At 47.9% G+C, this 12187-nt stretch overlaps 1 protein-coding gene and 1 pseudogene across 1 annotated transcript; one reads left to right on the forward strand and one right to left on the reverse strand.

Moving 5' to 3' along the window:
- The first annotated feature begins 2297 nt into the window (after positions 1 to 2297).
- Positions 2298 to 3851, forward strand: LOC115156443 (tripartite motif-containing protein 16-like; annotated as a pseudogene).
- Positions 3852 to 3940: 89 nt separating this feature from the next.
- nfatc4 (nuclear factor of activated T cells 4) lies at positions 3941 to 11787 on the reverse strand. Its single transcript, XM_029705414.1, has 13 exons — positions 11032 to 11787; positions 8977 to 9140; positions 7501 to 8010; positions 7234 to 7409; positions 6952 to 7114; positions 6740 to 6840; positions 6530 to 6631; positions 6160 to 6347; positions 5710 to 5850; positions 5471 to 5526; positions 5257 to 5383; positions 4402 to 5100; positions 3941 to 4243 (listed from the first exon to the last, which is right to left on the reverse strand). Exons 1-13 carry the CDS (start codon positions 11210 to 11212, stop codon positions 4173 to 4175), a joined length of 2679 nt encoding a protein of 892 aa, XP_029561274.1. The 5' UTR covers positions 11213 to 11787; the 3' UTR covers positions 3941 to 4172.
- Between the last annotated feature and the right edge of the window lie 400 nt (positions 11788 to 12187).

Raw genomic sequence — 12187 nt, forward strand, 5'->3', positions numbered from 1 at the left:
TAGCCTGGCGGACTGGAGTGTTGGGCCAGTAACCGAAAGGTTGCTGGATCGAATCCCCAAGGTAAAAATCTGTTATTTTGCCCCTGAGCATGGCAGTTAAACCACTGTTCCACCGGTGCCAATGACGTGGATGTCGATTATGGCAGCACCCCGCACCTCTCTGATTCAGAGGGGTTGGGTTAAATGTGGAAGACACATTTCAGTTGAATGCATTCCGTTGTACAACTAACTAGGTCTTTCTCTTCCTGTTTGGAGCTTGCGCCTGGCGACTCCAAAGTGATGTTACATCCTAATGCAGCTTTTTCTCCCAAGGTTATGCCTTCGTCTTACAGGTCCCTGGCTTTCAAGCTGTTCACTTTCTCACCTCCTCCATTTGCTTCCAGTCAACAATGGAGGTTGCATAGCCTGTGTCCGGTGCATGCTTTACGCACATACAGTGCCTTCGGAAAGTATTCAGACCCCTTGACTTTTTCCACATTTTGTGATGTTACAGCCTTATTCAAAAATTTATGAAATTGTTTTTTTTCTCTCATCAATCTACACACAATACCCCACAATGACAAAGCAAAAACAGCTTTAGACATTTTGCTAATTTATCAAAATAAAAAAATGAAATATCACATTTACATAAGTATTCAGACCCTTTACTCAGTACTTTGTTGAAGCACCTTTTGTAGCGATTACAGCATTGAGTCTTCTTGGGTATGACGCTACAAGCTTGGCACATCTGTATTTGGGAAGTTTCTTCCATTCTTCTCTGCAGATTCTCTCAAGCTCTGTCAGGTTGGATGGGGAGCGTTGCTGCACAGCTATTTTAAGGTCTCTTCAGAGATGTTCGATCGGGTTCAAGTCCAGGATCTGGCTGGGCCACTCAAAGACATTCAGAGACTTGTCCCGAAGCCACTCCTGCATTGTCTTGGCTGTGTGCTTAGGGTCGTTGTCCTGTTGGAAGGTGAACCTTCGCCCCAGTCTGAGGTCCTGAGCGCTCTGGAGCAGGTTTTCATCAAGGATCTCTCTGTACTTTGCTCCGTTCATCTTTGCCTCGATCCTGACTAGTCTCCCAGACCCTGCTGCTGAAAAACATCCCCACAGCATGATGCTGCCACCACCATGCTTCACCGTAGGGATGGTGTCTGGTTTCCTCCCGACGTGACACTTGGCCTTCAGGCCAAAGAGTTCAATCTTGGTTTCATCAGACCAGAGAATCTGGTTTCTCATGGTCTGAGTCTTTTGGTGCCTTTTGGCAAACTCCAAGCAGGCTGTCATGTGCCTTTTACTGAGGATTGGCTTCCATCTGGCCACTCTACCATAAAGGCCTGATCGGTGTAGTGTTGCAGAGATGGGTTGTCCTTCTGGAAGATTTTCCCATCTCAGAGGAATTTCAATGCTGCAGACATTTTTTGGTACCCTTCCCCAGATCGGTGCCTGTCTCGGAGCTCTACGGACAATTCCTTTGACCTCATGACTTAGTTTTTGCTCTGACATGCACTGTCATCTGTGGACCTTATATAGACAGGTGTTTTCCTTTCCACATCATGTCCAATCAATTGAATTTACCACAGGTGGTCTCCAATCAAGTTGTAGAAACATCTTAAGGATGATCAATGGAAACAGGATGCACCTGAGCTGAATTTCAAGTCTCATAGCAAAGGGTCTGAATACTTACGTAATAACCTGTTTTCACTTTGTCATTATGGGGTATTCTGTGTAGATTGCTGAGGAATTTGTTTCTTTTAATCCATTTTAGAATAAGGCTGTAATGTAACAAATGTGAAAAAAGTAAAGGGGTCTGAATACTTTCCGAAGGTACTGTATATGGATAGGACCAAGGATATCCCGGTTTGTGACGAGCTTTTTGTCTGTTTCGCTAATCCAGCTCAGGGTAGGGCGATTTTCTAAGCAGTGTCTTTCTCATTAGATTGCGGAGGATATCTCAATGGCATATGACAGCAAAGGACAAGGGTTGGTGTACACTCCACTAGGGGTGTGGTGGCTGCTTGGGCATTGTTCAGGTGCATGATGATTGGTGATATCTGTGCTGCAGTAAGTTGGGTTTCCCGACATAACTTTGAGGTTTTATCGCTTGGATGTAACTGATCCCAGTGTGGCTCACATGGTTCTCATGGCTGGGTCCAGGAGTGGGTATTAGGCAGCACACAGGTTGCGCATTTATCCTGGTTACCACAGTTTCCTCTGGGTTTGAGCCTTTGGCTGCCGTGGTTGCGCACGAGTACACAGTCTCCAGGTTACTGCAGGTTACTCTCTGCGTCTCCCACCAGCACTCTGCACAGGCAACAATGGAGGACAGTGAGAGGATCTTTACTGAGCTGATCCACTCCATAGAGATAAGGTGCTGTGAGATGCGAGAGCTGATCAGAGCCCAGGAGAAGACTGCAGTGAGTCAGACTGAAGGGCTCATACTGAGACTGGAGCAGGAGGTGGCTGAGCTGAGGAAGAAAGACTGAGCTGGAGCACCTTTCACACACAGAGGATCACATTCCACCAGGTATTATCAAGTATTACATGTAATTTTTTTTTTTTTAAAACACAATGATTGCATGTTGATGGATTTCTAACTTGTATCATTTTGTATCCTTCTCTCACTGTTCCCTCTAGATACGGCCGTCTCTATACGCCCCTCCTGAAACTCCAGACCAATCCAGTGTCCCTGTGGGTCAGACCTATCGGTCTGAACTAACAGAGAGACATGAAGATATCCTGAAAGAGAATTGGCTTCAGATTTTAAGAGCAGGTGTGACACTGATATGTCTGATATTCCACACCACTACATAAATAGAAGTTGGCAGTGGTACATAACCTATTTCATAAAACTGGAGAAAAAAAATGGTATTGCTCTTCAATCGTTTTTCTAAAATGGATTGGTGCATAATTGTTGATAGCCCTTTGTTTATCAGAGGTGTGGGCATGGGTGGGCCTGGGTTGACACAGGCCCGGCTACTGGGGAGCCTGGCCCTGCCAGGTCCACCCAATCAGATTTAGCCCTGTGATGTTATTAATTGAACATTTTCCCAATCTGCAGTCAATACAATGGAGATTGTGTACACCCCAGAGCCCCAGACAAGAGGAATTCTTACAATGTGAGTATCTGTCTTCTCAGAGAAATACTTCACAAATGTATCTAAAATCAATAACATATTTCATTCAATTGTGCATCCATGTCTTTCTTCACTGTCATCAGGAGACACTGTTGCTAAAAAAAACCCTGCAAAAATGAAAGTATAAAAGTATGTTATTACACACAATGTAAGGTCTATTCTACACTAATCACATGTTGTAAGTACCTCTGTTCTGTTTCCTCCCTCTCCTCTCGCCATAGATTTCTGTCAGCTCACATTGGATCCAAACACAGCATTCTACAATCTCCACCTGACTGAAAGAGACCAGGAAGTGACAATGAAGGAGCCCAAACCGTGCCTCAACCACACAGAGAGGTTTCACAGTATCCAGGTGCTGTGTAGAGAGGCTGCTGTTACTGGGAGGTAGAGTGCAGAGGGCAGAGGCCCTACATACCAGTCTTATACAAGGACATCAGGAGGACGAGCTTTGGTCCAGAAGCCAGTTTGGCCTCATAATGAGAAGTCCTGGAATTTACTCTGCGTCAAATAAGCCTGTAGTTTCCTACATAACAACATAGTTTAGTCTCTATCTGCCCCTGAGTCCTCTAGGATAAGAGAGTACCTGGATCACAGGGCAGGAGATCTGTCCTTCTACAGCATCTCTGACACAATGACCCTCCTCCATAGAGTCCAGACTGCATTCACTCAGCCTCTCTAGCCTAGCTTTAGGCTGTATGCACACATGGGCCTAATGAAACTTATTTAGCTTCAGTGATAATAGATGTTACTCTCAGGAGGAGAGAGATCGGCTATTCAAGCACACACAAAACTAGATCCACAAACAGACCAATAACACACATTTACTTGTATAATTTATGTTGAAAACTGGTTAAAAACATTAGTCTCCCTTATATAAACTGTAAAATGTATCTGTAATCATACTTACAACTGTGCCCTTGCCATTTAATCCCCATTCAGTATTGTCATATTTGAGCAATACATCATAAACCAAGTGCATAGGAAAAGGTGTGATATGGTAGCAATAATGCGCTTCATACTATAACAACTGAACAAGACAGAACAGTACTGAGCTTGTCATCCTGGTTGGCTGTCCATCTGTGAGCCCAACTGGAACGATCTGATGTCTTCTCCTATGAACTCATTCACTGTAGTCAAAAAGACACAGCAGCCAGTCAGAAGTTTATACATTAATTTATGCTGTATATCAATCAATCAGAAATGTTATATTATATGCATTGCTATTCTTGTAACAATGGAGATCAATACCAATTAGAACTTCGTACTGTACATGCAAACTTCTCACCTTCCTCTAATGTAATGTGGTGAATAGATGATGAGCTGGCAAATTCCAGGGGGGTCGTCTGCATTTTAGACCCAGTCTGAGCTTCCCTTTCCCCAGGTCCCCTGCCCTGGTGGTCCCATACCTCGTCGTGGGAGTACGGTGGTGGGTAGAAGTCCTGATACGGGCTGGGGTTGGAAGGAGGCGAGGGGCAGGCCTCCTGAGGGTAGGGGTAGTGGGGGTAGGGTGAGGTAGTCATGGGGGGAAGAGAGGAGGAGGAGATGGGGCTGCTTGCAGGGAAGGGACTCAGAGAGGAGGAGTGGGAGGGAGAGGGGGAGGAGGACAGGTATGGGGAGTCCAGCCATGGGGAGGGAGAGGGAGGCTGGGAGATTCTGGGGTACAGGGGAGGCAGTAACTCGGTGAAGCCCAGCTCCAAGTTCTCAAAGCTGGGGCGTCTTTCTGACAGAGAACCTATGCTGTCACCCACAGCTTCAGGCTTGTGGCAGTACTCCTCCTGGTAGCCATGGCCTTGGTAGGGGGGAGAGTAGGCTGAAGGGTAGGGGGGCAGGTGCAAAGCCAGCCCTCTCTCCTTGGGCGTGGGATCATTCCTCAGGTGCAGACCCCTGTCCACCCTGCTGGGCCCCCCCATGGAGCAGAGTGTCACCCCCTCCAGGGGCAAGACAGAGGGACGCGACAGCAGAGGGTCGTCCTCTTTAAACATGACTGAGGGCGAGAGAGAGAGAGAGAAAATAAGTGGTAATAAGCCCCTAACCTCGTAGATAAATACCATCAGGATAAATTGTTCAAAATGAACCAAAAACAACAAAGCTAGTTCCAGTCTCAGCTGAGAGACTGACAGATGAAGTGAAGGAGACTCACCCGGCAGGTACTTGAAACAGTGAGTGCTGCTCCTTTTCCTCTTCCCGTTGGAGACGTAAAGGCACACAGATACTGGGCAGTTCACAGACAGGTCACCATAGGCTGGAATTTGCACACACAGCAAGCACTGTGGGATGACAATATGAACAATGTACATTACAGTTTAAATACATGTGCACTCAAACACAAATACACCCAGAAACATACTATTTACCTCACTACTGTTGTCACGGTCAACATGTGCCTCCTCTTCCCACTGTAGCTTTCCATCTGGTAAATACGGATATTAATTATACCGAATTTCATGGATGGTGCACATTGAAGAAAAGAAGAACACAAACATGCACGCACACAAATGTTATGTTATCCTATCTTTGTGGGGACCTAAGATTAATTTCCATTAAGAATCCTATTTTCCCTAACTTCTAACTTCCCCTATCCCGAACCCCTTACCTGTCCCTCTTTCCATAAAAAGCACTCTGGACATGGGCAGGAAGTTAGATCCACCCAACAGTAGCTCCTCCCCTCCTTCCACAGAGCACGATGTGACACTGACTGACTCCACCGCTGGCAGCTCCTGAGCAGAGCGCTGGGCTGAGGAGACACAGGGAGAGAGGACAGAATACAGATGATTCACTAGGATATTCAGAAACCTTATCAAAATACAAGCTCAAAGTAAGAGACTGGACAGGGAGGGGGAAAAAACATGTTTTACATTGTCACAATGTGTTGTTTTACAGGGTCAGCCATAGTAGTACAGCACCCCTAGAGCAAATTAGGATTAGGTGCCTTGTTCAAAGGGACATCACCTGATTTTTCACCTTGTTGACTCAGGTATTCAAACCAGCAACCCTTCAGTTACTGGCCCAACGCTCTAACCGCTAGGCTACCTGCCATACTCACAGCACTCAATAGGCACGGAGGTAACCTGCAGGACCAGCATCCGTCCAGGCGGGCCCACGGGAGGTCCAAGGGGGAGGTGGGTACGGAACACTAGGCGCACACGCGTGTTTTTCCTCCCTACATCTGTCTCTCCTTTCCTCAGCTCGATGTCCGAGTTCCTCAGCTTCAGAATGCCAGCGCAGTCAATGCTGAAACAGAGATAGGCTGTTATACTCAGCACACAGACAGACACTCACACAGTGCAAAATACCACGTAAAAGTGCATCATAGTACATACACACATACAGGAAAGCTATTCTTTCTGCCTACTTGGTTACCCCATACAAAGCCGTTGATACCTATGAGCTTTATCTCTCTGTTAGATACTCACAGGGCAGTCATGTTGGTCTCTGGGTTGAGGGGGATGTCCAGTATTTTGGTGCCAGCCTGTACACTCTCCTGACTGGCAGTACCCACCATCTTACCTGTTACCCTGAGGATCAAAAGAAGCATCTTAACAATAAAAACAAAAACACATCAAAACACTGATGTAGCACATACTATCATAGATTGATTGGTGTATTGTTGCACGGTAACCTACCTGTGTATCTGATAGAAAGGATGAGGCCGGATGGACCTGTCATCAGCTGTTCCCACAAACACCTGCAAAGAGAGGGGCTGTCTCTCTGTGTACCCAGTCAGCTGGGAGAGACAGAAAAGAGAGCTATTGTTTAGATAAATACTGTATATGTTAGTCTGGGATTGAAGCCATAAACAAATCAAACTTTCTTTAATTTAATCAATGTATTATACCGTAACAACCGGATGTCCCCCTGGTGATGCCTTGACGGCTCCTCTGCTTCCTTCTGTCTCGTAGTGGGCTCGGTGGTGTGGGCGGGGCTGCACCTCGATACGCAACTCATATTGGTCAAACTGAGTTGGCAGTGGCCAATCAAGTGGCGGCAGAGCATTGGATCTGTAAGAACAATGGACTTGTCAGATGTGTGGGCGGAGCGGGTTTTCCTGGCCATCCAAACAATAATAATGGCAAGTCAACACAGTATTGAGGGATACTGTATAAACATAGTGTGTAACCTGAACAGAGGGCTGTGGGCACTGGCTCTGGTCCTCCCCCAGCCCAGAGCAGGGGGCACAGACAGGTAGTCCATGCCCATGGATGCAACCTCTCTCCTTTGCTGCAGTGGCTCTGGCAGTGGGCAGTGGGAGCTATGGGCTGGACCCTGCTCCTGCTCCACATCCCTGGGGGAGACCTGGAGGACACAAACCAGGGATTTCTGGTTGAGAAACAAGACAAACCTCTATGGAACCTAAGATCTAAGAACCACCAGCCAGCCACCTTACCTGCTCCAGTGAAGTCTTCCTAGTTTTCTGTGGAATGCTCAGCTCAAAGCTGCTGTTGTGAGCCTGTGACTGAGAGGTGGAGTCTTCTCCCTCCAGGGTACAGGAGTGGTCCTCTGAGTAGCTGCTCCTGCGGGACGTGCAGGGGGAGGCCAGAGGGGAGTTCCTGCGCTTCTTACCCCCCGGTGAGGTGGGCCGGGAGGAGGGTGACAGGCAGAAATGGGAGGTGACCTCATTGAGCTCCTCCTCCTCCACCAGCAGCGAATCACAGCTGGACGCAGGACTGAGCCAGCCGCGAGAGGAGGGGCTGGAGGCAGGGCTTGGGCTCAGGGACCCAGCGCCGGTGCTGCCTTCGCGGTAGCAGAATGGGTCCATTAGGGGAAGGTAGAGGCGCTCCCTGTCCCATCCACCCCCTGTGTCCCAGAAGTTACTTCCTGCTGGGGCAGTGTCATCCTCTGGGGAGATAGTAGTGATCTGGATGCTAGGGCACTCCAACACACGGGACTCTGACACCTGGGAGAGAGATGGGAGAGAGAGAGAGAGACAGATAAGTTAGAACATTAACAATAGAGAAATGCAGAGACCATAGTGTTTGCCTGGCTAACCAAACTCCTTGCTCCGGTCAAACGCTACGCCACCCCCACGGTCGTTAGTGTCTTCTCTGCAATGAGTCAGGATCTGAGTACCTCCCCAACAATTTCTAGAATGCAAACACATTCTAACCATTCTGATTGGTCATAAACTGATGGGTTGGGCCAGAGCCAGAACACACATGGATAAAGCGGCATTTAGAAAATTTGTCAGGGGCGCAGCGGTCAATGGCACTGCATCGCAGTGCTTGAGGCGTCACTACAGACCCGAGTTCGATCCCAAGCTGTGTCACAACGGCCGTGACCAGGAGTCCCATAGGGCGGCGCACAATTGGCCCAGCGTCGTCCGGGTTAGGGGAGGATTTGGCCGGGGGGGTTTTACTTGGCTCATTGCGCTCTAGCGACTCCTTGTGGCAGGCCAGGCGCCTGCAGGCTGAATTCGCTCGTCAGGTGAACAGTGTTTCCTCCGACACATTGGTGCAGCTGGCTTCCGGGTTGAGCGGGCAGGTGTTAAGAAGAGCGGATTGGCAGGTCATGTTTCAGAGGACGCATGACTCAACCTTCGCCTCTCCCGAGCCCGTTGGGGAGTTGCAGCGATAAGACAAGATCATAATTGGATATCACGAAATCATTCAAATATCATTCAAATAAATAAACATTCGTAATTGGCTTTTATACTCTGATTGGTTACTGATGATCCAATCGCTGATGACAGTCTCAGACTGAAGTATGTTGCGAACATAGAGCAGCGGAATAATTGTTGGAGTCGTCAGGCAACCATACCGTAGGGAACTGTATGGCTTTTAGCATCATTTATGACATAAATTTATGAGTCACTGTCCCACTCTCACTGACCAGGAGAGTAACTGGACATCTCCGATCCGCTCACCTGTACAGATCTCGCTGGAAGGCTCTCATAGGTCCCACTGAACTCCCTCACCAAGGCACGTCTGGGGGGCGGGGAATGCATCCCAGCCCTTTGACTGGCTGAAGAATACGGTGGGGTAGGGATGCCGATTGGCTGGCCTACGTGAGTGGTATCCAGGTGGCTGTCTGTGACCAAACAAAAATGTTGGAGAGGGTTGTTAGTAGTCTCCCAGTTACAGGTTGACATGGTAAGCTTTAGCCTACTGAGTTCACTGTAAAGAGATGGTACAGATCTAGAATACATTAAAGTTTCAGAGTAACCAGTTATGTCCACTACAACTATAAAAAACACACCCTAACTCTATTGCTTCAGAAATAATGTAGAGGGGGCTTAAGGTTGATTATCAAATAGGTAAGTAAATGTTCCTTATTTGTGTTTTTACATCAAACATTTCCCTGCTGTGGTGCAATAGACAGTACGGGACAGTTAGGTTCACTGTAGAGCACTGTGTCCATCACTGTCCAGTATGGATCATTGGTCAGCCTAGTGCATCAGTTACAAGGTACAGTGTACACCGTGGTAACATCCCTAGGTTGGGGTGTGGTATACGTGTATGCCAGTGTGGGCAGGAAATAAATGCTTTAGTGGGTGAGAGGGGTGTATATCAAAAGCTGAAAGGGGAAAGGAGAGAGGGGGAGAGGAGAGAGATAGTAGATGGAGAGCAGAGGGAGAGTAGAGGGAGAGGAGAGGGAGAGGGAGAACGGAGGGAGAGTAGAGGGAGAACGGAGGGAGAGGAGAGGGAGAATGGAGGGAGAACGGAGGGAGAGGAGAGGGAGAGGAGAGGGAGAACGGAGGGAGAACGGAGGGAGAGTAGAGGGAGAACGGAGGGTGAACGGAGGGAGAGGAGAGGGAGAATGGAGGGAGAACGGAGGGAGAGGAGAGGGAGAACGGAGGGAGAACGGAGGGAGAGGAGAGGGAGAATGGAGGAAGAACGGAGGGAGAGGAGAGGGGGAACGGAGGGAGAACGGAGGGAGAGGAGGGAGAATGGAGGGAGAACGGAGGGAGAGGAGAGGGAGAACGGAGGGAGAACGGAGGGAGAGGAGAGGGAGAATGGAGGGAGAACGGAGGGAGAGGAGAGGGAGAACGGAGGGAGAACGGAGGGAGAGGAGAGGGAGAATGGAGGGAGAACGGAGGGAGAGGAGAGGGAGAACGGAGGGAGAACGGAGGGAGAGTAGAGGGAGAATGGAGGGAGAACGGAGGGAGAGGAGAGGGAGAACGGAGGGAGAACGGAGGGAGAGGAGAGGGAGAATGGAGGGAGAACGGAGGGAGAGGAGAGGGAGAACGGAGGGAGGTGTGTATGTGGTGCATGCTCAGTAAACAGAGATTGCGGTTCCATCCAGATGGCAGCTGTTAACTCCACTCACACGCACAGCTGATTAAAACCACATTGAGTTCTGATCTTACACACACACACACACACACACACACACACACACACACACACACACAAGCATGCAATACACAGCACACATAGTAGGCTACAAAACACACGAACTCCATGCACATGAACACACATGCCCCAGACACAGATAAGCACGTGTGCACATACAGTACATCCAGACCGGGGCTCTCCAACCCTGTCCCTGGAGAACAACTGTCCTGTAGTTTTTCAATCCAACCACAATCTAGCGTGCCTGATTCTAATAATTAGCTGGTTGATCAACCAAATCAGGTTAGTTACAACTGGGGTTGGAGTGAAAACCTACAGGAGGGTAGCTCTCAAAGAACAGGTTTGGAGAGCCCTGATCAGACACATAACTCATCTATACCCCGGTAGAGAGAGAGAGAACATTAGGCCTAATAATTGTACAAATAAATGATAAAGTACTCAGAACAAGTCAAATAAATAATTCACATTACATACACCACACACAGAGGAATGTCTCTACGTTGTGGATGAGTTGTCTACATTGGGGACCATTGAACGGCCTTCAATCTTCCTTTCCTTATCTATCAATCTCTCTTTCGGTCAATCTCTCCCACATTCACAAACACTATTCAAAAAATGGTTCTAACCAGTATTGCTCGACTCTAGGAGCGACAGGGCGCTCTCTGTCCTCTCCCCCACGATAGTGTGCTCCTGGTCCGCGTTACACTGCGGGGATGGGCCCCGGAGTTGGCGCGTCGGGTCCTCCTCAAAAACCAACTTGAACTCGAACTCCCCCTCCTCCCAACCAGAACCCGGCGCAGCCCCCATCCCCACAGCAAGCGAAAAAAGTCTGCGAAACTGATGAAGAGAACTCCCAGTTGAACAGATCTGCTGTGTTATCTGATAATGATAATTTCCTTGGTCCTTTTTGGGAAAACATCGACGATTTCCCAAAATGTATGTAGGAGGTTATCTGCAAGGGTAGGAGTCACATTTGCCCAAATTGTTCTTGTCATCCGGATTGTGGTCGCTATGCTCCTTCTGTAACTTTTTACAATGTCTTCCGTTTATAAGTTACTTTGGACGGATCAGAAACCCACTACCACCGCTATAAATCTATTTCATTCGAAGTTTTGGAGAAGACAGATTTAAATAAATATATCGTTGAGTTCTTTGAAGTCTGTTAGCCATAGGACCGGTATCTATCTATTCCATCACAGGCTATCTATCAGTCTTTAATTCTAATGCTCTGCCGCCATCCTTTCTTCTATCCGACCAGAAAAAAAAGTGTATCAAATATTTTGTCGTCCTTTACCCTTAATTGCTTTTGGGTGGGTTGCCCAGCCCAGTTTGGACCGTTACTCGATCTCAATTGGGCATTTCGTTTGTCAGTCAATGAGACCCTCTCACCCTCCCCTCTCCTCTTTTCCCCCTGCCTATGTCCATGAGCAGGGATGTTTCTTTTCACATACTGTGCTTAGTTTTTTTTTTTTTAACTGTTACCAAGTTCTTATTAACATAACTAATATGTTAAGTAGGCCATAGCCTATAGATTATTGGCTACATTTCCTCGGACAGTTTGACAGTACATCCTTGTATTTCCAGAAGTTTTCTGTTTTCGCTCCGTCCCTCAATCACCAAACTTTTGAAAGGTATCAACTCGAGTGTAATAAAAGTAATGAAGTGACCCTCTTGAGCCAGATGTTTGGCTGGTGGGCTGTTCCTCCTTGCTGTGGCCTCACTGTATGTCCCTGCGCTCTCTGTCATAAGAAGGACCATGATGCTTCGCTGTCATTGAGAGCA

This window comes from Salmo trutta, chromosome 21 (genome assembly GCF_901001165.1).
Source record: "Salmo trutta chromosome 21, fSalTru1.1, whole genome shotgun sequence".
Classification (NCBI taxonomy): Eukaryota; Metazoa; Chordata; class Actinopteri; order Salmoniformes; family Salmonidae; genus Salmo; species Salmo trutta.

Coding starts and splice junctions, on each gene's coding strand:
- nfatc4 (XM_029705414.1), bottom strand. CDS start 11,212: ATGGGGGCTGCGCCGGGTTCTGGTTGGGAGGAGGGGGAGTTCGAGTTC. Junction 6,841..6,951: donor GGGGACATCCGGTTGTTACG/GTATAATACATT, acceptor TGTCTCTCCCAG/CTGACTGGGTACACAGAGAG. Junction 6,348..6,529: donor GAGACCAACATGACTGCCCT/GTGAGTATCTAA, acceptor TCTCTGTTTCAG/CATTGACTGCGCTGGCATTC.